Source organism: Grus americana, chromosome 2, assembly GCF_028858705.1.
Source record: "Grus americana isolate bGruAme1 chromosome 2, bGruAme1.mat, whole genome shotgun sequence".
In the NCBI taxonomy this organism is placed as follows: domain Eukaryota; kingdom Metazoa; phylum Chordata; class Aves; order Gruiformes; family Gruidae; genus Grus; species Grus americana.
Genome location: NC_072853.1, coordinates 116,949,738 through 116,974,118, shown reverse-complemented (window position 1 = coordinate 116,974,118; position 24,381 = coordinate 116,949,738). Strand labels below are relative to the sequence as shown.

The following is a 24,381-nucleotide window of genomic DNA, read 5'->3' as shown; positions in this document are numbered from 1 at the left end:
CAATGACAACAACAAAGCTAGAGACGAGATAAGTAATGGAACAAGCTGAAAGGGAATACTGTGTGGTTATTAACACCAGAGACATTATAGTTTAGACTAAATTTCCTCCTTATTGTCCTGATTGTGATAGTTTACAAAGATGTGACCTCAGCAAGCCTTAATGTGTTTTCTGGGCCTCCTTTCTCTCTCAGTCTCCCACACGTTCGCTTAATTTATACTCAAGGGCTTTTTACACCAAGTGTCACGAGGAGAGAACCTGCACTACTTCACTTATCCCTGATCTAGGTGATTGTCTAAGCTTCTTTATAATCTAAAAGGTTTGGGGTTATAATGAATTATGTCTGTTAATGTACAATGCAAATGCCCTAGGATATAGAGCAGGAATTAATTTTAAAGTGTTTGCACTCTCTGAAATAGTTTTAAGCAAGAGATCTGTTTCCCCGACTAAAATACAATGCTTTAGTGTTGTGTTTTGTTGGGTTTTTTTTACAGTGGTATGACTGAAATGCTGATTTAATGTTTCAGCCTATAAAGAAGAGCAATAACATAAAGTAGGGTAATACTATGGCCTAATTAAACATTTCTAAACCATAATTTTTGATGACAGTAGTTTTACCTATCCAAAACTATGCTCTGGCAGCCGTAGCATCAAACAGCTCAGTTCATATTAGTGTGTATGAAGTGAAAAACTCCACTGAAGTAGCTTATGAGCTGAATGTGCCGCTTGGAAATGTGTTGTTTAAATAGCTTCTCTTGTTAAGCCTGTGGTCTAATTAACTTGATTTTCTGCTTGCCTTTCAAGAGGTTGGGTTTGACATCTGAAGAGTTAATGTTAACGAATGTCCTTTAGAGATTGATTAAATTTCCCAAAGCCATTTGAAGATGCTTGGCACTTACGCAGTGCATTATGGTGATGATCTCAGATAAATACACTAACAATCACTGAGGTTCAATGTTTCCTGAGCAGCTTGCACCCTACCACATCACTGTTTTCCTTTTTTGTGAGTAGCAATTACTTGGTTTGGTCTATGTTAAAAGAGTATGCTTCAGCAGTTTTATTTTTGTTCTGCCAGTCTGACTTTGGGACTCTAGCCCAGATAGTTAAAAACATAATTTACAGATTAAGACAATTTGTAGGGGGAGAAAGCAATTTAGGCAGTTGTGGTTAGATAACTAAGATGCATTTTTCAGAGTGAATTAACGACCTTCACCTCAGTAAGTCCAACTGGGTTCCAATAGCGATTGAGTTCGCGAGGAGAGGGAAGATTTGCATTTCCCCACATATCATTGGGTTGTCGCTGCCTCGCTTAGCACTGCTAGTTGCCCATGGCAGGCTGAGAATGGAATAGCAGGTGGCTATAGCCATGCTAGGGCGCTGCTAGCCGAGGGTATGTTGCACACGATTTTGCCTGTGCAAAGTTGTATCCAGTGGCCAGTTTCTTTTTTCTCACATTTTCCTTCCCAAAGGAGGAAAGCAAAAAAAAGATTATTTGGCTGTTTGGCACATATGTGTATAAATACGCATATTTTAAAGGAGGTACATAATTCGGAGGGATGCAAAAGGGGAGGAAGGAGAGATGTCATTGCTAAGGTGAGTTGTCCTAAATGCAACTGTAGGAGTGGTGGTACTGCATATATTTTCAAAGAAGTCGAGGAGAGCTAGTGGGTGTGCATCTCCTGGTTCTTGAGGAAGCAATGTTGTTTCAGCACAGTTCCGAACCAGATCTGAAATAAAAGATGAGCTGCCATCGGTATAGGATGTGTGATACAGTGAATTCCCTCACCTGAATCATAGGCAATAGTTTTTTTAATTGATATTGATATCATCTTTCCCTGTGTCTCATTCTGTTACCTTTTTTGGCATTTTGAGTATATCCAGGACTGATTCAAAGCAGGTGGTTGAATTTAGAGAGCTTTTCTTCTGTTGCCTTTTCTGCGATGGCAGAGGAGCTAGTGTAACTTCAGCTATGTTACTCACTTTCTACATAACTGGTCGTTTGTCCTCCCAGCTTTTGCACTTCAGGAGCTGAACTGGTCAGGCAGAGGTAGCGGGCAGCCAGCCTGCCTCATACCCCACCATGGGGGTATGGAAGGTAGCCCAACAAAGGAGGCACCTCATATACGGACGCCTCTAATGGTAAGTACAGAGGGTTTGTGGCTGGTCTGTGTCAGGTCTGCATGGGTTATTCAGTTGTAACTTTTTTTTCTAATAGGGGAATGACTTGGTACCAGTAAAAGTATTCTTTTCCTTCCTGGCTTGACTACTGGTTTGTTGGCTTCTCCATCTGCTCATTTGTTTTTCTTCCTTGCAGTTCTCCTGCTGTTGCTCACTTGTAAGATCAAGTACCAAAAAAAAAAAAAAAGTTTTTTCCATTAGTTGTCTTACACAATGACATAATTTCTTTGGACTAGAATTTTAAACATGTGATTTTAATGAGGACGTCCATATGAGGGAAGGGGGAACAGAAGCTGCTTAGGTAGCAAGGGGACACCTAAAAAGATCTGTAGACTTCCCAGACACTATTTGCAGTGGTTTTCCTGCAGGTTTTCATAGGCTTCTTTAAGTTTTGCTTACAGATGGAGCCCTAGCCAGCCTATTTAAAGCAGAATTAATTTTCAGTGACAGCTTCTCTCTTGTGAATCGAAACAGCACGGTCTGTATTTCAAATGGTAACCAGAGTGTATTCTTGATGAAGTATCTCACAGAAGGTCTTTGGAGAGGCACGAGCTATAACCTGTAATGCAGTCTGTGTAACTTCCTAATAAAGAAAATGGGTAATTAGAGGTAAGACTGTGGCTTTTTAGCAGGAATCCCTTCAGGAGGAGAAGCAATAAGCCAGTACTCTCTAGAACAGTCAGAGCAAGAAGTGCAAAGTCAGCAATCCTGCCATGAAAGGCAGTTTCTCAGTGTACTGCTCATGGGAGGGGACATCAGGGAGATGCACAAGCAAACGCAGAGCAAATGCCCACTTCTTCTGCACCTGGGAACTTCTGGCTCCAGCCCACAGTGCTCTGGGTTTGTGGCGTTGCAACAGTTAATAGAAAATGTGCCAGAGTATAGCATTGAGGAATAAACTTTGCCAATGGGTGTTGTAGGGCTAAAAAGAGTGGTTGTGCAGTGTAAGCGACTGCCTTTATGCTGCTCTTTATAAATGCTGAGAATATCTACCTCCCCCATTGCTACTGTCATTCTTCCTGATTTGTGTGGAGATATGGTTAAGGCTAGTTTCCCTGAGGGCTTAGGAGAGAAAGGATGCAACAGGAAAGGGACTAGGGTATCAACATGTAACAGATGTGATAAGGTGTTTCCCTTGATAGGTCTGAGCTTAGCTGGACTTCTGTCAATGCCACTATCTGTGTCAGCTGGACTTCAAGTAGACAGACTGAAGTCTGTGGGCTTAGAAATTGTCAGAAATTCTTTTTTGTATGTTTGTGGTGTTTTGGTGGTTTTTTAAGCTTTCATGTAGCCATCATTGCCTTGTGTGCTTTGCAAGGTGTCACAAACCTGACAGAGCAGCAGTGTCATCTTTTGTAAGAAGGTTTTGCATAGTATGTTTACTTGTTAAACAAGTTTCTGGATATTCTGCTTTATATGTGTAATTCCTTATTCGATATGTTTACTAAAAGACCGTAAAGAGTTCACAGTCCCTAAGCAAATTTATCACATTAATCAACTAACATTCGAATGATCTTAAAGGTCTTTTCCAACCTAAATGATTCTATGATTCTATATTGTTATTCAGGGATACTGTAAATATGACGGAGCATAGTTGCAGATCTGTGCTTGCAGATCTATGTCTTTTTTTTCTCTTTTCTTTTTTTCCACAAAAGACATTCCTTTTTGATGTGATAAATACAAGCCCTTGTTTTTTCGTAGCATTTCCACTCTCAAGGAGTTTTCTCCTAGAAGCGCGTGACTAATTCAAATGAAGTGCTCCCTCACCTCTGAAAACGATACTCTAATTTATCCATCAGGTTTTAAAACTGCATTTTCTTATTGTTATTGATTACTTTTTTTATACTGGGAGTAGTGGAGGAGTGAGGAGGGAAGCAGAGTACTTTCCTGTTTGCCCAACAGTGTGCTGTGACACATTGTAGAGGCAGTTCAGAGTTATTCATATCTGGCACCTGTTTTATCACAAATAAAAATAGGCTGCTTTTGAAAGAGCACGATGCTGACTCCTTGTAATCTTTTTCATTTCCTTGTTCCATACAAGAGCCTTTTTAGTAACTCTCCTCTCTTTGCACTTTGGCTTTCTGTTGGCATTTCCAAACCACATTGTTCGGTCTTCAGATCCGTTCTAAGTAGGAGAGGTGCTATGAAGTGTCTGCGTTTACTGAGAGTTGCAAAAGGAGTTCTCTTTACAGAGTCAGCCTGCTTGTGTGGAGACTACTGACTTCATTGGTTTCTTTCAGTCCACCATCAGCTCTGGATGTGGCAGGGTGAGTCTGCCCAGATATAGTTCCTCAGCCGTCTCCTCATGGACGTAGCACAGATGCCACCTCTGAACTGCCAGATCTGTTGGTAGTGATGAGTGTGGGGCTTTACTGACGTGTACTGCAATAGTCAGGGTTGATCTTCCACCACTTTTGAGACAGTGAGAGAGATGGATTTTTAATTAGCGGCTCCTTTATGTAATGATATCTTGGGGAGGGGAGGTGTGTTTCTGGCGCAGCAGCAGCCACCTTCAAAGCGAATCTGGGTGAGTTAGTGTAGAGCTTGGGGCTGCATGTGCATAAACATCCTAGTCCTGCCTGTCTCGTCAGGCTTGAGGCTTTGTGGAATCCTTGTTTTTTATTGCATAATGAGATTTATTCTCAGCCTTGAAAAAGGAAAGCTTACAGACTGTAGGAAGCCTTTTATGTGTACTTTTCTTCCAGTTTCTCTCTATAGCTCCTCTAATGAGAAGTCTCATCGGTTCAGAAAAAAGCTGTTGCCTTATGTCTTTATGAGTTTGAGTTGGTAGTTTTGATGCATGTTTAGCAATTTCATATTGTTTCTATTCCAACTAAATATGTGATTAGGTAAGTTAAGTTGTTGAAAGTCTCTTGCAGCTATGTATTACTGGGTAATTTTGGTGCTCTGGAAATGCTACATACCATTTTTGCCCTACTTTACATGATCAGCTCATTGCTTTCCTGAGTAATTGTGCATATGCTCCTTTGGTGCTGAAATTTTGGATTTGGATTCGCTCCTGATATCCTTGTCTGGGATGACATTTTCTGAGACACACATGCACCCACACCCCTGGGGAAACCAGTGGCACATCTTGCACAGTTCAGTGGTGCAGTGTGCTTCCTAATCCCCTTTTTGTTTCAAAGCAGGTGAAACAAAACCCTCACATAATTCACCTAGATTTGGAATTTAACAAACGCAGCTTAGCTTTTTGCATTATTTTGCTGTGTCTTGAAGCTTAGTTGCTTGTATCTTACTCTCCATCAAATAAAAAGGACAAGTGGCTTTTGTTCTAATACCAGTTGAGCCTTCTAAACAGCACTGTTCCCTAGGAAAGAGAATTACACGATTGGCAGCAATATTACTACTTCATTACTGCACTGCCATTGCTAGTGACCTTCCTTGTCTTAAATTACACTGTTTCCCTATCATGTGCCACAAAGGTAGCCAAAGGTTTTCTCTCAAATTATTGCCAGCAGACTACAGGGATCAGTAGTGTAGATAACTTGGCAATCGCTGTATTTCTGCAGTATTAGGTGTGCTTTTTCTTATGTACTCTGTGTGTTACTGAGAGAGTTTTTTGATTGCGTATATAAAAATGGTCATGGCAGTAGTTATTTTTACTGTATCACATCTTCAGGGAGAAGCAGAAATTACAGTGCAGCTTCTCCTGAGAGCTAGTGAGAATTAGTTGCTCTTTGATTGTCTTCTGTTATTGGCAAGTAATAATCCCAGAGGAGGCCATGCCAAGTGGAGATGGTATTTCCAAGGTCCATATTGCACCCTTCACTTGTGGATCTTGCTGCACTTCAGAAAGTGCAATGGATCTTTCCATCTGCCTCCTCTCTGATCAAATATTATCATCGTCATTCTGTGAAACTGGGGAAAACAAGAGAGGGGATAAATGACTCACCCAGAATTAAGCAGCAGCTCAGTAATAGAAAATGCGGATCTCTCTGAAGATTGGATTGCATGCATCCCAGGTACCTTTCAGACAGGGAGATGTTTTCGAACCTCTCTCTCCCTGGGACTTTGCAAACCAGTTTCCCAGGGCTCTGCATCACTGCTTCCCTCATCTCAAAATTGTGCTGATGCAATTTCAGGATTTTTTTTTCATGAGTTTGATGGTGCGCAGGATCCGTTAATACCACCCCCAGCACAGAGGCTTACTCCTCACCGCAGGTGTCTGTCTGTCCCTTTATGTGTGACAGCATTAACGCCAGGTGACCATATTCATATGGCTGACTGAATAATTTGATTGATTTGAGCTGACTGCGTGCTCTTGAAATATTTGAAAATACACAGCAGCGTTACCACTTTTATTTATTATCTACTTAATCAAATCTAGTTGTATTTTGTAGACCAATTGGACAGGGCTGACATCCACGAATGAGGTGCCTCATTTGTGATTTGTAAATTGTCTTTGCTATGCATTCCCAATGTGATGGGTCCAAGCCTTAAATTTACAGAAAAAATGACTGTTTAAATCACCTCAATTTGTCTCCCCATAGCATCATGAATGGATTTTGAAAATAATGAGTTGGGCAGTTCCAAATTTCAAACGTCCCTTTTCATGGTAGATACGACTATTTATTATTTTGCTTTCACACCAGTACAACCTTTTTCATTTCTTGAACTCAAGAACTTCACAGTAGAGGTCAGAATGACCATATGCCATTTTATAGACGTGGTGCAGGATGAGCATTTAGTATCAACATAGCAGTTTAGCAGAGTCAGGAAGAAAGCAGAGGTTTCTTAAGATCAAAGGCAGTACCTTGCCTAGAGAGGTGTATTACTCTGTCTCTGTCTCTGCTGTTGTAGCTTTGGGAGGAGGAAGGGGTTATCTCGTGTTACTTCCAAGTATTGCAAAAAATAAATTCTAAGATAAAAAAATTGTATTCATATTTTTTTCCCCCCTTTCCAAATTGAAATTAGTTACAGATACAGTTGGAAGCTGGTATCTCGTGGCGTGCCCCAAGGGTCAGTGCTTGGTCCGGTCCTATTCAACATACTTATCAATGATCTGGATGAGGGGACAGAGTGTACCCTCAGCAAATTTGCTGGTGATACTAAGCTGAGAGGAGAGGCTGATACACGAGAAGGCTGGGCTGCCATTCAGCGAGACCTGGACAGGCTGGAGAGCTAGGCAGAGAGGAACCATATGAAATTCAATAAGGGCAAGTGTAGGGTCCTGCACCTAGGGAAGAACAACCCCAAGCACCAGTACAGGTTAGGGATTGACCTGCTGGGAAGCAGCACTGCAGAGAAGGACCTGGGAATCCTGGTGGACAACAAGGTCTCCATAAGCCAGCAGTGTGCCTTCGTGGCCAAGAAGGCCAATGGTATCCTGGGGTGCATTAAGACGACCATGGCCAGCAGGTCGAGGGATGTTACCCTCCCCCTCTACTCTGCCCTGGTGAGGCCACATCTGGAGTTCTGTGTCCAGTTCTGGGCACCCCATTACAAGAAAGACAAGGAACTACTGGAGAGAGTCCAGCGGAGGGCTACAAAGATGATGAGGGGACTGGAGCATCTCTCGTGTGAGGAAAGGCTGAGAGAGCTGGGTCTGTTTAGCCTGGAGAAGAGAAGACTGAGAGAGGATCTTATTAATGCTTATAAATATCTAAAGGGTGGATGTCTAGAGGAAGGGACCAGATTCTTTTCAGTGGTGCCCAGTGACAGGACAAGGGGCAGTGGGCACAAACCGGAACACAGGAAGTTCCATCTGAAAATAAGGAAAAACTTCTTCACTGTGAGGGTGACCGAGCACTGGAACAGGCTGCCCAGAGAGGCTGTGGAGTCTCCTTCTCTGGAGATATTCAAAACCCACCTGGACGCAATCCCGTGCAACATGCTCTAAGTGATCCTGCTTTAGCAGAGGGTTTGGAATAGATGTTCTCTAGAGGTCCCTTCCAACCCTTACCAATCTGTGAATCTACACATAGCCTACTTTTTAAGGTGCAAGAAAGATGTAATCAGCGCTTCCAACTATCAACCAGTTGAACTGGTGGCCTTTTGTTCATACTGGTTTGGACAGTGTGATGACACACCAGCCTGGTGTCTGGTCTGGTGCACTTGTCCTTTCTCGGAATCGGTCTTGCATGCAGAAATCCCTATTGTCTGTATTCAGTTCACCACAGCAACTTTGAAATTTCTGCTGTACTTCAAGTCAAACATCATCATGTAATCTGTGCCCTTCCAAGACAGGCTTATGCAAGTATGCAAATACCTAACCGTTCTCGACAGAGCTAGAAAAAATTTGGCCCTGATGATGTTTCTCATGGCATTTAGAGGCATTTAGAGTTGGGGTAAAAAAATGAAGTATAACTTTTTTCTTCTTTCTCAATTCATTTTCTTTTTCCTGATGTTTTCTACTAATCCACAGGGGAACAACATAGCGTATGAAATCTGTTTACCACTCAAACAGCCTGGGATGTTTGAATGTCTTTGTTGTAATTTAGGAAATTAACTGACAGACAAAATTGTGTTGGGTGGACACTAAAAATATACACTGAAGAACCATGTAAACTCCCAGGTAGAAATTAGCTCTTTTTTTTGCCAGTGCAATTTATGATGAGAAATGAACTAAGCTTCTTCCTCAAAGTCACAGCTATAGATCAGCTGGAAGCTTGAAGGACTACTTGAATCCTGAGAGGTGGCACATTGATCTACAGTTCCGAGAATTGTGCCAAGAAAGGAAAATCAACAAGATCTTCACCTGATTTATGTAGGCCAGACATCTGTGACTTGCCTTTCAAAGGTGATCTCACAGAGGCGTAATTAAAACTTGATGATGTTATTAAATAATCATGATGATTTGTGTCCCTGCGTTGGAGCCGTGTGTGTGTGTTTGTGCGGTTATAAATGTGGTTAGTCCCTGCTCATGAAAATGAAGGTTAGAGAGTGCTGGGCTTAAGGGCAGGAATTTTGTGCACAGCTCTTATGTAGAAAGTCTCCAAATTATTCTGAATATGCTGAACCTCTGTTTCAGTTTACAACTAGTCAAATTGCAAGTTAGTGAAAAAATAAATCCGGGAAGGTTATAATTAGTAAAATTGAGCAGCCTCTAAATTTGCCCACTCCACAGAGACAGGCAGTGCTCTGATATTGGAGATGCTGAGTTGGGGCTGGAGAGTGGGGTAAGACCGCAGGTTGTGATTTGGTCTTACTCTGGCCTGGAAACCACTAGTAACACAGTATTGCCTTTTCCTTTGTCCTCATCTTACTTGTCAAAAGGAGAAAGAAAGTATTGGGGAAAAAGGTTGTCTTTCATTAGATATTTAAACACTTTGAGCAAAACATAGACGTGACCTGAGCTGCAGCCTCTAGATATGCTGTAATGTAAGCACTGCTGATGTGCTTCATTTGTGATTTTTCCATTGAATTGTATTATTTTTTGATAGAATTTTTGAGACATACAAAAAGGTACCTTTGAAGTCGAGTATGGATTTTTATTTTTTTTTCTACTATCTGGATGCTGGTGGGAATTTTGAGAAAGCTGTTTATCATTTGGTTTTGAATTTTTCTTAGGATTTGTGTTGTGCTTTAAGACATCGATCCTACTTTCTAACAGGCCTAACTTTCTCCATTTATATCAATAACAGTGATTTTTACTCTTTCATTTTCAGACTGAAAAGGCATAAAATACAGTATGTTGCCTACTTAAAAAAAAGGCGGGGGGAGAGGTGGCACCTCTGATTCTGCATGCAGAACTGTCAACATAGTAGATATAGTTTGGGGCTGATTATCATAAGGACCATGAGTTAGAAATTATGATCAAGTTTCTGAGAATCCCTAGCCTTTCCATTAATTTTGATTTATTGATTTTTATGAGCAGGAGCAGTGATAAGCTCAGGCTCTGAGGAGGATCAGAAAGGCCAGTGCGTGTCGAGGGTTATTGCCTTGTTTCGTGCTGTGATTTATACAGCGAAGGTACTGGCTGCATTCTTCTGCTTGGTGTTATTTTATTTCTTCTTATCATTATAGTATTTCATGACTTAAAGACAAGTACCCTCTGAGAATCTGTTCTGTTGTGCCTCTGACATTATAACAGACTGTAGGTCTGATTATTGGAAGTGTTGAGCCCTTGCAGCTCCAGTGGAATGAATGGAAGCTGAAGGTGCTCTGAAAATCATGCCTGAGGCATTTTATTCTTTTAAAGGAATTGAGTCGTGCCTCATAAATATAGGTTTCTGCTTTGACTAATTCCCCCTTGACTGCACATCCTTTGAAGTAAATGGAGTTTATTTGATTAGAATGAAGCCTGTGCTCCAAAATTAACTCTCATCCTCGCTACGTAGCTGAGGAATTGATTAGATCTTAGTAAATCTGATGTTAAAATTAAGCTTCAAATTTACAATTAAGCTTCGGAGTTTTCCTTTATAATTGGAATACTGCATGTTGGGAAGGATCAGAACCCCTTTTCCTTTGAGGGTTCAGGTGATTCTAAGCACAACTCAGGTTTCTAGGGGAGAGCTACTGGTGCGGCAGAGGTAACTAAAAGATGCTGAAAGGTTGGGTTTGTGACTGGAAGAGGTACCAGGACCAAGTGTTTGCAGCTGATGCAGGGAGTCAGCCTGCCTGAGCCATTCACCTTCTGCAAAGTCTTAATTCTAATTTCTCCAGTTCTGCTGAGAGAAAGCAGATATCAGACAGTGATCCAGCCTCAGGAGAAGGATGATTTATCCCAATGCTTGATAATTCTACTGTTCTTGCAGAGGAGGAAGCTTGTGGCTGTTTGATCCTGAAGTAAAGGAAGATGCTGCTGTATAGGCATGTGAGGGACTGCTGGAAAAGTCCAAAGGAACACTCATGCAGAGGTGAAAGCTGAAGCTGAGAGATTTGGGGACTGGGTATATGAAGAAAGGCTTAGTCAACTTGACTTTTTTTGTTAGTTTTTTAAGAACATAAGTATCCGACCTACTGAGGTGACCCTGGAAATCATAACAGAGGTTAAGGATCCTTTCCAGTCCTTGGTTAAAGCTCCTTCTGTTCCCAGGTTGCTCAGATGTGCCCAGAGGTCAGCATTGCTTCAGCCCTTATTTATTGAAAATCCGTCCTTCACTCAAGGAGATTCACAGTAGTCTTGCCAAACTGCACTTTTCCTTTTTTGGGATCATCATTGTAGTATTGCTTTATTTTTTTCCTTCCTTAAAGCCAGTATTTGATTACAGAAAATGAAGTGTGGGTTTGGGGTTTTTTTTCTCCGTCTCAGATAAGGGGCAGATGACAGAAGATCCATTGGTTTCCAGTTATTTTCAAAGAACAAATTTAATCAGTTACATTCTCGTCTATGCATCTGTCTAGATTTCTCTGGTTACCTCTGTGGTATATCCATGTACAATATGGTAGATCATCTGCTGTGTCAAGAGAGCTTCACGTTTCAATGTGTACATTGATCTAATACTATTTCGTGATTGATGGGGTTTGGTGTTTGGTTCTCAGCGGGCAATATGGTACATGCTGGTAGCAGTGGGGAAGGCTGTTGTTTTCATGAGGAGACCTGTGCTTCTTCCCTGTGTCTCTCTGTCCCGGCCTGAACAACAAAACTTGGCACAACCAAAACACCCATTGAGAGAATATTCAGGCAATTACATAGTTGCTTCCTCTTGTTCTTGCTGCAGGTCTCCTGCAAACAGGCTCTATTCGGTGTTTCATTATCTTTAAGACTGTAGACCAAGCCTGGCTTTTCGGGATATTTTTTTTTACATTCTTCGCTACTAGAACTGAGATTCCTCTCGATTACAATGTTTTGTAAATTTTCTGCTAATTGTATTTTATGGTTATTTTTGAAGCTCCTGCCTGCACACGTTTTATTCCACCCTCCTTGTTTTTCTGTTTTTAGCCAGTGAGACCTGCAACGATTTCCATCCCATGTTCTTCACCCATGACAGATCGTTTGAGGAGTTCTTCTGTATCTGCATTCAGCTCTTGAACAAGACATGGAAGGAAATGAGGGCAACTTCAGAGGACTTTAACAAGGCAAGAAAAAGGGTGGGGTGGGAATAACAGGACAGGATGGTGAAACAAGGCCATGTATTCTTCCCTAGATGCACAGGGGTTTACCGATCATGCTTCTGCTGAATGCTGTGGAGTTTTCATCTGTTCAGATTCTTTGCACGCCAAAGGGCCAAGATTCGGAAAGTTGGGGGTAGGGGATGGGATGTTTAAGAGAGGTTCATAGACCTTTTTCCATCATGTTGCACTGCAGACTGTGAAGCTAAAAACCTGGCGTGAGGGGAAAGTCTGCCTTTTTATGTTAGCAATATTACGCTGAAGTGCTGCAGCCTCTAAGGTTGTAAATAATGCAAAGAGAGTACTGCAGTGATAATTCTGTGCATCCCTTTCATTTCATATGAGCACTAAAGTGATAAAATATTCAAGAGTGGACACAATCCTGACAAAATGCTGTGCAGTTTAGCCTGCTAAAACAGAAAAACCAAACCAAACAAAAAAAACCAACAAAAAAACCCCTCAGTATTGCACCCTTTTTGTTGTAAGACAGAGTTCTGAAAGTTTCAGCCAATCTCCTGACTATCAGCAAAGCTATGGAGAACAGGGCTGGCTGGCTGAATGGTCCCTAGACATCCTATTTTAACTGCCTAACTTACTAGGAGACTGAAAAGTATCTTTGGCATTTTGTAAGAATGACAAACTTGTGCTTTTGTGGCCAGCTGGCATCCTCATCTTTGTTGGGATCCTTTGACTGGATCTTGAGCCTCTCCCTCAGACTAGATGTTGGTTTTAGAGCTGTTGGTTGAGAATGAAAGGTGAGACTGTTGCACTGTGTCAGCACATGCCATACAAGTAGTGCTCTGAAAGTCACCAAACTGAAATGTCATGTGAGAGCTAGTAAGAACGATTGTGCCTAACTTCTAATTGGAACCATCTATTATTGAAGTGGTCTAAATGTCCATTTTCCACTGCAGAGCAAAGGAGAATCTTTAGGGCAACAGTGTTGAATAACCTTTGTTGAATTCTTTTAGGTAAGATAGTTGGCAGCAGCACCAGAGCCCAGGCAGAAGAGAGAAGGGAAGTCCAAATGCGTGCTGTTGTAGCTAGATGACCTAGAGGCTTGTTCTTGCATAGAACTTCTGACACGCTTCTCCAGGAGCGCAGCAGGAGCAATAGCAAGATAATTCACCGAACAGTATAGAAAACTAAAATCAAGGGCTTAAAAAAGCAACAACTTTTTTGAGACTACTTCATAATATGTGGGGGGTTTAAACAAATGTATTAACAACTGTCTATTAATTATAGTTGTCTCAGTAGAAGAAAAACTTTTGTACATAATTTCCCACAACTTGAGTTAGAATATTATTAGTAATTCTAGGGGATTCAGGAAAAGAATGGTCCTGTTTCTGGCAACGGCCCAGATCACCTTAAAAGGAAAATGAAGACATTTACTTTTTAGTGTTAGGCATTACTGTGGAGCTTCATGGAAGATGAGGTGGTTTCTTCTCTGATCCAACTGGTTTGCTATATTTGTGTTTTCTGTTACTGAAAATCCTGTGACTTCACCCAGCAGCTCTTTCGGGTTCAGCAAGGCGGGCAGTAGATCCCGCTGCATGTGTCATTGAAGACGTAGGTGATCCTTAACTCCATGGGGCAAATCGGAAATTTGCCATCGTGCTACCAGGACTTGTGTCTGGTGGCGGCACTACGGTGCACGAGAGATGAGCCCAGGATCTCTGCCTGCGGAAATCAGTCTTGTTTTTGTAAAGGGGAGTGACTGCTAAACTCTTGCAACTCTCATTTCTAACAGTTCAGTAATTAAGTTCTGCTTATCTAAATCCTTTCTTTTAGTCATAAGGGGATTTTTCTGCTCTTATCCACTTCAAATGACATGTGGAGATGATGTGCATTACTCAGCTGATAAATGTCTAAAGGGATCTTTGAGTGAAGCAAAACAGTATTGTTGCGTGGGCTTGTGAAGCACTTCTGGATTTGTGGGGGCTGAAACGTTATGTAGTGGTACCCAGGGTTTACCCATCTGGTTGGTGGGTGACAGCTGCCAGTGCTCAAGGCTTTACCAAACACCACCATTTTTAAGTGTTGCCTGGCAAGAGGCTTTGGTGATCCTGGCATGTTAGTATTCTTTCTGCATCTTTCCTGTGTGTTAAGGGTACCTGTTTCTATGCAGTTACTTTTGAGAACATGGCAGGTGAAGGCCATGTGGACCCAGGGAGCATTCAGCCCCCTACTTTCAGGAGTGAATGGAAAGAAGGCAGGCCTCACAAGATGCAGTAGCTTTGTTACTGTGGAAAATTTTCCTTTTATCCTCTCTTTGCATTACTATTTTTCAGTTTCAATAACTTGATTGTCATGGTAATGTATGGAACACCACTTTTCTACGGTTTACTACCCACCTGGCTGATGGGATCATTCATTTTCTTCCTTCTTCCCTTCCTCCCCCAAAATCTCCATGACAAAATTGGGCACTCTCAGTATATTGGATAGTAAGTCTTGAGACCTGGAGATTCTGCTAAAAAGCTAATCCACTTGCTTTGATCTTTAATCATAATTGAAGAAAAGGAGCTTTTTGTTTAATTTTAAACTTTTGATTAATCACAATAGCTTGTACATTGAGGAGCTGTAGGAGGTCTGTGTGCACATATAGAGATTTATTTCCTCCTCTCTTGCATTGGAGAATGATAGGCGCTGAAAGACTCGAGATGATTGAATACTTCCCCTCAGGTTTCAGTGCCAGTTCTCAAGGGGTTTTTAAGCATCAGATTAAGTGTTTCTTTGATGACAAAATGGCATACTGCGGCATCGTGGTTCCTCAATCCATGTTGTGGAGATTTCATATAGATTTGTTCATTTTTATAGCTTCAAAAAATAATTAAAACAGCCCTTTGCTCATAGTTGGAAGAATTTTATGGTGTTTTAGTGAAACATTTATGATCTCATGCTTTGTCTCTCTGATTCTCATTCATTAAAACAGACCCCTTTTGTCAAGTCTTGCATTAGAAAAACTCCTTGGATCTCTATGGTGATAGTGTGATACTGTCAGACCTAAAACCTTTTTTACAGTCTCTCAGTATACTGGTAGATGTCTGAATAGAGTAATTCAGCCAGGCAGCTCAGCTTATATTATGCCTTTATAACATTTTAAGACATACATAATTCATGTCTGGTGAGTTTTCTAGAGAAATTAAGATGCAGTTGGATAGACAGACATGCAAGTGGCAACAATTCCATTTGAAACCTTTTTGTTTTTCTTTGAGCCTACAGATGATCAAAGGACGCTTTACAAGCTGAGTCCTCCACAGTCATTTGTGAGCAGACAGCATGGTTTATGACTTCAAAAATATAATCTTGTCTCCAAGCTTTACATAATTCTATGTGTTTTATTGCAGCAGAAGGAAAGCATTGTGTATTATTGTTTTTTGGAGTCAGCGCTGACTGGAAGAAAGCTGGACTGAGTTATCTCACACTCCAGCATCTAGAAACCTGCATCACCAGCCTGCCCATTTAAATATGTGCCCATCAGTCAGTTTTCCCTCACGTAGAGACCACCTACACTCTGCTCAGGGTAATCAGGCCCTGCTGCCACACAGGCTAAGATGTACTTAAATTGGTTGGGGTTTTTTTGTTTATTTTTAACATGATGGTAGGTGGAATTCAAGGTAACTGCCCCACTGTAAAATTCCTTCCATGGGGCCAAATGAAAGCATACTCCTAATGGAAAATGTTTTTTGATCCCCATTAGTTGTACTTTAAGTAAATGCACCTGTGTTGCTCTAATGATGATTTACATTGAGATTGCTATCTTGTTAGTGATCATCTTTTAAAATACACATATTATTTCTGATGAGACAAGGAGACCACAAACAGGACATTATGTAGGGGACAAGATTATCCTCTTACCTCTGTTCTCCAGAGATTTCGGTCTGCTACTTTTTGTAGGTTTGAAGTTCACATGCTAATAGGAAGAAGGGTGAGCAAATGAATTATTTTAATTGCAGGGCCAGCCATAGCTTGTCTTATTAGACCTGCAGAGCAATATGAACAATTTGCTAATTCTATGTCTAGTGTAGTGTCATCTTTAAAAAAATTAAGAATAAAAATTACTGCTCCCAGTACCAGTGTGGAAGGAAAAAGATGAATTTATTTGATTCACCTACCGAGGTTTTGAAGCTGCTTTCTGGAGAATGGGCAAAATGATAGCTGCTTTTAGGTTTTTAGTTGACCAAAAATGACTAGTCATAACAAGACACAGATTATCATGTCAACATGGCTAAAGTTGAGTAAGGGATGCCAGAACTGAAAAACTTTGAAAGTCCTGAGGTGTATAGCGCTTGAAATCAAAATCTACTGTATTCACTGATGCTATAGGTTTAAGCAATAGGAAAGTGGGATGGGGTTGGCTGATGATGCTACTGATGCATTTTTGTCAGTAATGAGAACTGTAGATAATTTATTTTACCCACTGGCCATGTGGTTGAGATCATCATAGTATAAAACACCAGCTTTTAAATGTTCTATGAAAATTTATTTTGTAACAAGAAAAACATTCTCAGAAAACCCAGAAACCTCTGGTTTCAGCATTTTGGTAAAGCTAGCATTCGTTTCACAGTGGCAGACCTGGGTGCCCTGAGCAACTGCGCTTGTGGTATTTGGCTATTTCAGCAACGCACCAAGCTGCAGCACTGGATCCTCGTGCAGGAGTGGGGTCTGCTCAGCAAGACGCTAATATGTGTTTCTGACAGGTATACGCGTAACAAACTGTCTTGTGTGGTATCAGTAGAGGAGACATTGTTCACGGTGGCAGCAGATGCAAACAATAAATGCCCTACGTGAGCCCTGTAATTAAATATCAAAGCAAACACTGAGGCATTTGATAACCACAAAAGATGTTTATTGCTCATGCTCAGACCCTGTGAACATTTTTCCTTGCTCTGTGACAAGATAACAGAAAAGGTAACCAAGCATAACATAAAAATGAAAAATACCATTTCCTTGCTCACTGACAGTTTGGAAATGCCATGCCACAGGTTTCTCAGCTTCTCTAGTGTTGTCACGCTTTTGGCAGCTGTAGGATGAATAATTGTGTAAGGCTAGGTTCAAAATATGACTAAATGTTCAAGGACAGGCTTTTAAGGAGCATACTTGTGTCAGTGGTGTTTTGTGTAGAAACGTGTTGTGGGCCAACACCACCATCGGATAATGCAAGTTACCCATAGGGAAGCAAAGATGTAGAGGGTCATTTGGAAAGGGTCAGAGCAGCAGTGTGGCAGAGGAGCTGTCACCAGCTTTGCAGGGTCCTCTGCAAATCGGGGAGACTCCAGATCCTGGAGCAGATCCTGTCCGAAATGCCCCCCTGGCTGCAACCTTGTCCTAGTGCTATGTCAGCTCCCTGCCTGACCTGAAAGTGGCAGGGCTTTGCCGCACACCTGGAGGAGGAGCAGGTCTCCTAGCATGCTCAAGTGATCCCCTCTAGTGGCACTAACAATATTCTGCACTTTTCTGCTCATTGCAGAGTTGGCTGAGTCTTGATAAACCCGGTTTTACAGGAAGGTGGCAAAGGCACCCAGAGCTCAAGTGCCTTGGCAGTGAAGCAGTGGCAGGGCCAAAAGCAGAACCGGGATGTCTGGCCGTTTGCTCCAGCCTCCTCCATCACCCCGTCACAGCTCCAGGCTGCAGCAGTTCCAGCCCCAAAGGTGGTTCTTTCCTCTGTGTCTGTGCCTCTCCTTCCCACCCCTTCACAAGGATGCTTGGAGGAGGGATGGCAAATGATAGCTCCAGGAGCGTGAAAGTACCGTTACCTCAAACAGGAGAAAACACCAATTCAAACTTGAAAGTAAAATCCTTTGGTCAATCTGTGTACGTGTCTGTCACCTCCTTTTCCTTTCAATGATAAGGAGGGAAAGGGATGATAAATAGCTCTTTACAGAAGCTCTCCAAAGCATTTTTTTTCTTATGGGTGTTTTTTCACCAGTCTGAAGCAGATGAATTTAACTTCTTTTGAGAGAAGCTTTGGAAGGCTGTTCTGTTTGCATTTTACCTGTGGGAAATGCTGGGCTAGTGGAATGATTGCACCTCTCTGTTAGCTTTATTGCACCTTCCCTTGGCAATGCTTTGTTTATATCAGTCAGGGATACCGCAAATAAATTATTCTCACATAGAGTGAATTCAGTATTCCCCAGGCTTAGGCAGATTAGCACAAATTAAATTCCACATTTTCACACCTGAGGCCATTAGCACTTTATTAAGTTTTATTGGAAACAGATAATTGTGATAAATATATTGTATCATTAATTGTGCAATGCATGAATTTATAAAAAAAAAGTATAGCAATTAACATTTTGCAAGTCTGTTGCCTAGCTTATATAGAAAATGTGACTTTTTAATTGAAGGAAAAAAATACCCTCCAAATACAATGGGAATCTCCTAGAAGAGCATAATTTGAGTGCAGGAAGAATGTCAGGTCTATTCATTAGCACCCACTTGCTTAGGAAGGGTCTCTTTTAAGCAGTGCGGTTTCATGTGATGTAGGGAGAGCCTGTTTAAGACCCTTCCTCAGCATTTGGTCAGTGTTCCCTCTATGTTTTTTGTGGCCTGGATATTGCAAGTTTATTCCTTCATCGGCTGCTCATTTAGGAATTGCTCCATTTAGTCTTCTCCATCTCTCTGCATTTATCTATACCTGTCAGATCTCCAAATGTGTCCCACTGCATTTGTCAAAGCCAGTTTATTACTTGTCTGCTGCTTCTGGCTGCAGAAACCTGAGAAGGGGTGCTTAAGACACTGAAGATGCGGTGTTCCACTTTCTAAGGCATCAGTCTGTAAAAATCAGATCTAAATCAAAATATTCATACCCCAAAGGTTGGGACTGTAAAGCTCAAAGGAATTGAACAAAAGTGTTACATTTTTAAATCTAGTTGGTTGCTTCCTTTTGAAAATTTTTTAGTCTTTACTAGCGTTCATTGTCAAGAATGCAAATACATTTAAAAAAAATTAATTTGTGAAATACAAGTACTTAGACTGGATAATGAAGCAGTAAGGAGCAACGCTTGCCCTTTCTCTGCCCTTTGTAATTTATGAACCATTTTTCTAGTTCAAAGATTTTTTTTTCGTTAAAAATAGTGTCTTTACTATTTTCCATCTTTGCCAGAAGGCTTCAAAAGTCTTTAGTAGCAGGGTCACATCTAGTTATTATCCTAGCTGAACTATCCTTCTCCAGTGATCACATATGCAATGATTTTATGGAGTGCATAGGCTGAAAAGGAAAAGCATTTTAAAGCTGAAATTCTGCCCATTTATACGCCAGGATGGGTACACTAAGAAAGAGATGGATTCTTCAAGCGAAAAGCAAGGAAAAGAAGGGGTGTCTCAACAAAACATCTGTTATTTAAAAAAGGAAACGACTATTTTAGTATAATCTGTTCCTTGGTCAGAAACTTGTTTGTCTTATCCTTTCTCTAGTGATGAAAGTCACTGTTGGTTTCAGCAGTGAAATCTCTTATTTGTGAAAAACCTAGCTGTCATTGGCAGAGTGGATTTTATCCTCCAGCTTTCTAATGAAGTCTGTGTGTTACTGTAGAATGCATACGGGTCTGCTTAACACCCTGGAGATGGCAATTTTTAAAACTGTTGGTACTTCATATTTTCAAAGCGCTCTTCATTTTCATCTCTGTGGGTGCTAATCAAACCAATAAACATCTCAACCTTCAAAAAGATGATTGAGTGGAAAGCCTGATAACCTACACTCAGTGTTTCTCCTCTGGTTGTCAGTGCTAACTGCGGGGTTTTTTGTACTCTCTAGAAACCTTTTGCACTGGGCAAGAATTCCTCACTTGCATGTAGAGTGTGTTAGTCGCTAAGGGAAAATGATATAACCTAACTGGAACTGTCACTAAAACAGCATATTTTGTGATATTGCCCCTGTCGTTCCTGTCTTAAAGTGTGGATAACAGTTGGATCCCGGGAACCACTCTTGTCTCTGTATTTTTATTTCTTCTTTCTAGGATATGTTTTTGTAGTACAGTTAAATCAGAGGTGCATGGCATATGGCTTTTTGCTGCATGAATTGCTGCCGATGTGAATGTCAGTGGGCATATAATACCAGATTTTCATTTTGTGAATCACAATGCATGGAATTCAGCCTGAGAGCTCCCCAGACTATAGACCTTATTATAGGCAAATAAAAAAGGGAAGGGAAGAGGGGGGAGGTGATGTCTCAGAGATTTTGTTTCAGTTGAAATGAGGTTATCGTGATGAATGATGCAGCTGACAATGAGATTTTTATAGCCTCTCTTAGAGTAGCAGAAGAGCTCGTATTATTGTTGGTTCGCTTTAAGTAATTGTAATCTAAATAGCACCGTGGTTGAAAGGAGCAGCAGAAATCTTTCATACGTGTCTCGTAAGCAAAGCCAGGGCGCTTTGTTGTTTTCGTCTCATCTGTCCTTATACAACTGTCCTTCATTGTTTGCAATTTACATCTCATGTATTGTCTTGATCGAATACGTCAGTCACCATTAAAAAGGCGTTTGCCAGTCAGTCGCTGCTGCTGCTGCGTGTCTCTATTTTTAGCACATGAGGTAACTGGCCAGCATCTGACAAAATGATCCTATGTACCGGTGTAAATTGAGACTGGCTGTGGTAGAGGCATGAGGGAGGGGAGGGCTGCTGGGAGCCGGAGTGAGAGGAAGAGACGGTGCGGATGGGCTCTCCTCTCCTTTCTGCACACCAGCTATTTCCAGCCATGTCTGCACCGCGCGCATGGGGTGATGGGTTACCCGCCGCTGCCGGCTTTCCCTAGGTACCTTGAGCACCAACGACGGGGCAGCTACAGCGGAGTTAGTCCTACGTGGGCTGCCCCAAGCTTTCTTAAGTGATCGCAGGTTAAACTGGGCCTTGGTGTGCTAACGTGAACTGTCCTCAAGTTTCCAGAGACTGGGTGACTGGGAAAATGGAGAAGGATGGGAGGTGAGGGATTTAGCATGTACTTTCTGAAGGAAGTGTTAGGTTTTGCCTTGCAGAATATTTGGACTTGAGAGCACAGCAGGGGCAGTTGTTACTTGGGAATGGTAGCAAAGCTGAGACGTGTGAACTTGGGTTCTGCCACTTTTCCATTGAGAACAATATAGCTTACTGGAGGATGGAGTGTGCCTCTGAAAGTGGCAATGCCCTTTCTTCTTTGCCCTTTCACATCTACACTGTCGATTTGAAAAGCCATATGAAAAATGTTGTGGATTTATTGATGAGTGAAAGACAATTTATTGATAGGCTTCCTCCCAGTTCCTCAAGATACCTTTATAAGTTGGTCAAGGCAAGCAGAGGAGCAAGGGCCCCAGTAATACATACGAAAGCTGAGGAATATCTGTCACCTTAGAAGCTGAGTTCAGGAATGGAGAGAGATTTGATACCATGTAAGTATATTAACCCAAACGCCAGAGACAAGTGAAGAAACAAATACCAAATTCTGTGTCAGAATCCTTGAAAAAGACATTAGTGCAGCTGATTAAAGATCTTGGCACGTCAGTTGAAGATATTCATGCCATGACCATGAAACTGAAATGCTCGAGAACCATCCTTGCATCAAGAATATCAAGTCTGCATCTAGAAGAGTGGAAGCATCTGGGGAATAGCTTCCACACACGCTTTGAATTTTATGGTAATTTTTCTCCCTGGAGATGTATCTTCAGATTTCAAGCATCAGTTTTCTGTCTCAGGGGAACTGGCTGATCTTTGTTGTGTTGCTGCTATGAGAACCTCAGCAGCAAGAACTTAAAAATTGCAGTTGTATCCATTTTGCTTCAATAGTAAAGGCTGCCTAGAACTTTTTGTTGTACTTAACCAAGAGTCCAAAGGAAACTACAGATCTCACTGTATCATTGTTACACTGTCAGCCTCTTCAGAAGCAATTGATCAGCCTTTCATAGTGAAAATAACGTCTCAAAAGTCACCAAGTAGGAAAATGGAACATCGTTATTTTTGTAAAATCAGATGTGTGAGATGAAGGATGCAATCTCATAGCTGTCATGATTTTCAGAATCCTTCCAAGAACTCTTTTCTATGTAAGCTAGGGATTTGGAAGTTGTTAAAGGGCTGTTTTCTTCGGGGTGATTTTTTTTTTTTAATCTGAATTGATCTGATTGTCATATAACTGATACTTATTCTGCATTTTAAGGCCTGTGTGTGATTTTTTAAAAGCACATGTATAAACTAGTGACTAGATGTAGAAATCTTACTGGATTTATCTCTCTTTTCTAAGTGAAGCTTCCTTTAGCCTCTCTCCCTGTTCAATACTCTGACCTCCAACAGGATTTATTCCCTCAGTCTTTCCTTCTGCCTGTCCCCTTTCCGTGGAGCAATGGCATGGCTCATACAGTCCTTCCACCTGTCTTAAGGAGGGTGTTAATGACTTTTCTCACTTTCTATAGATGGAGTCCCTGCTGACTACTTCGCACAGCCACATGTCCTGTCAAGAGATCAGAAAAGACCTTTTGAAGTCATAGAATATTGGAAGTCAGTTTGTTTAGCCAGGATGGGGGTTACTGGCAGCTATGTATTTTCAGCAGTCATAGAAATCTGAAGGACACGTGAAATTTTAAAGTCAAAATTAAATGCACAAATGTGTTTCTTATTCCTTAAAATGCAGCTATATGGGCAAAAAAAAGTCTTCCCTCATCAGTAATGGCGTAAATACAACATTTTAATAATGATGGCAGAGAACTGGATATTCTTTCATGTAGCCTAATTCCACGTACAGTGGGCTGCAAAATTTAATTTACTTAGAGAAAAGAACTATCATCTCCACCAATCTGGGAGATAAACCTCAGGTAGAAGGTTTTGTATGTGTGCAGCTTGCAAATGGCTTCAGTTATATACATGGCCTAAATGGCCCTTCACTGTGTAAAATCTTTAAGGTATCTGCTAAAGCAAAATCTTTAAATTGGTGGTTGTACTTCATGAGGGAAAAAAAAAATCTCTCCATAAAACTTACTTAGCTTTGCATGGGTTAGGGGTTTTTTATTGCCTTGTTGCTTTTAAGCTCCAGAGAACAGGATGTTTCATAGCTGCTCAATTTGCTTTAGTTATTATCATTTGAAAGAATTTGATTATTCTAATTTCCTTCTCTACGCTTCTTGATTTTAGTACTAGAGTAACACTTCAGTATCTAGTATTGATTTGTATGATGGCCAGGGCTTTGATATTAATCTCTGCACCACAGCAAGCCGAGAATGGGTGATTGCCAATGCAAACTGAGGACTCAGAAAGACTAATTTCATGTTTGACAAATATGATTGTAGGTGTTTGCTTGTAGGATGGTCACTGTGTTGATGAATCAGCAGTGCACCCGTGTGTGATATGGACTAACTGCATCCTGGGCTGCGTTAGCTAAAGCATAACTAGCAGGTCAAAGGGAGGGATTATTCCTCCCAGCTTGGCACTTGTGAGGCAGCAGCTGGAGGACTGTGTCCAGTTTTGTTCCCCAGTAATGGGGAGAGATTGATGAAATGGAGCTAGTCCAGCAAAGGACCACCAAGATGATTAAGAGGGATGGAGCACGTGGTGTTAAAGGGGAATGTGAAGGAACTGGATTTGATCATCCTGGAAAAGGCTGGGGAGAGAAGGGTGGATATAGTTGTATCTTCTTCTATCTGAACAAGAAGCTGTAGAGAAGAAGCATACCCTTCTCAGAGGTACGCAGTGAAAGAAGAGAAGTTGCAGTGAAGGAAACTGGTAGGATGTAAGGATAAAATACCCTCTGGTGCAGCACTGGACCGGATTGCACAGAGAGATTATGGAATCTTCATCTTTGGAGAGACACAAAACTCGCCCAGGCAACGCCCTGAGCAACCTGGCATAAGCTTGAGGTCAGCTCTGTTGCATCTGCAGAACTTGATGATGCCTGTAGCTTTCTAGCAACCTGAATTATTCTGTAGTTTTATGTGTAAAATCTGCTTTCTTACCCAGTATGAAACAGGAAGAAATATAAATCATCATTAAAACAAACACAGATGCAGCATCAATCAGTATCGTAATTTTTTTCTAATGTTAAAGATGAAGTGCAAAAGATCCTTGTGATGGATGCAGTAGCCACTTTTAAGAAATCAGGCTTTCCCCATTAACTGCAGTGACCCCTTTAAAGCAGTTTTAACTTGTTTTAGCTCTGACAGTTGTTTTGACTCAGGGGCATTCAAAGTTCTTCAGAAATGTGAGGTCAAAAGCATTTCCTCAAAATGTTCTTGTTA

At 41.3% G+C, this 24,381-nt stretch overlaps 1 protein-coding gene across 7 annotated transcripts in view; it reads left to right on the top strand.

Moving 5' to 3' along the window:
* ELMO1 (engulfment and cell motility 1) overlaps positions 1 to 24,381 on the top strand; it is a 310,115-nt gene that overhangs the window by 191,987 nt on the left and 93,747 nt on the right. For all 7 annotated transcript variants that reach the window (XM_054817203.1, XM_054817196.1, XM_054817197.1 and 4 more), the window contains one exon: positions 12,021 to 12,157. In XM_054817203.1, coding sequence (XP_054673178.1) covers positions 12,021 to 12,157 — 137 coding nt within the window. The remainder of the gene's footprint in view (positions 1 to 12,020; positions 12,158 to 24,381) is intronic.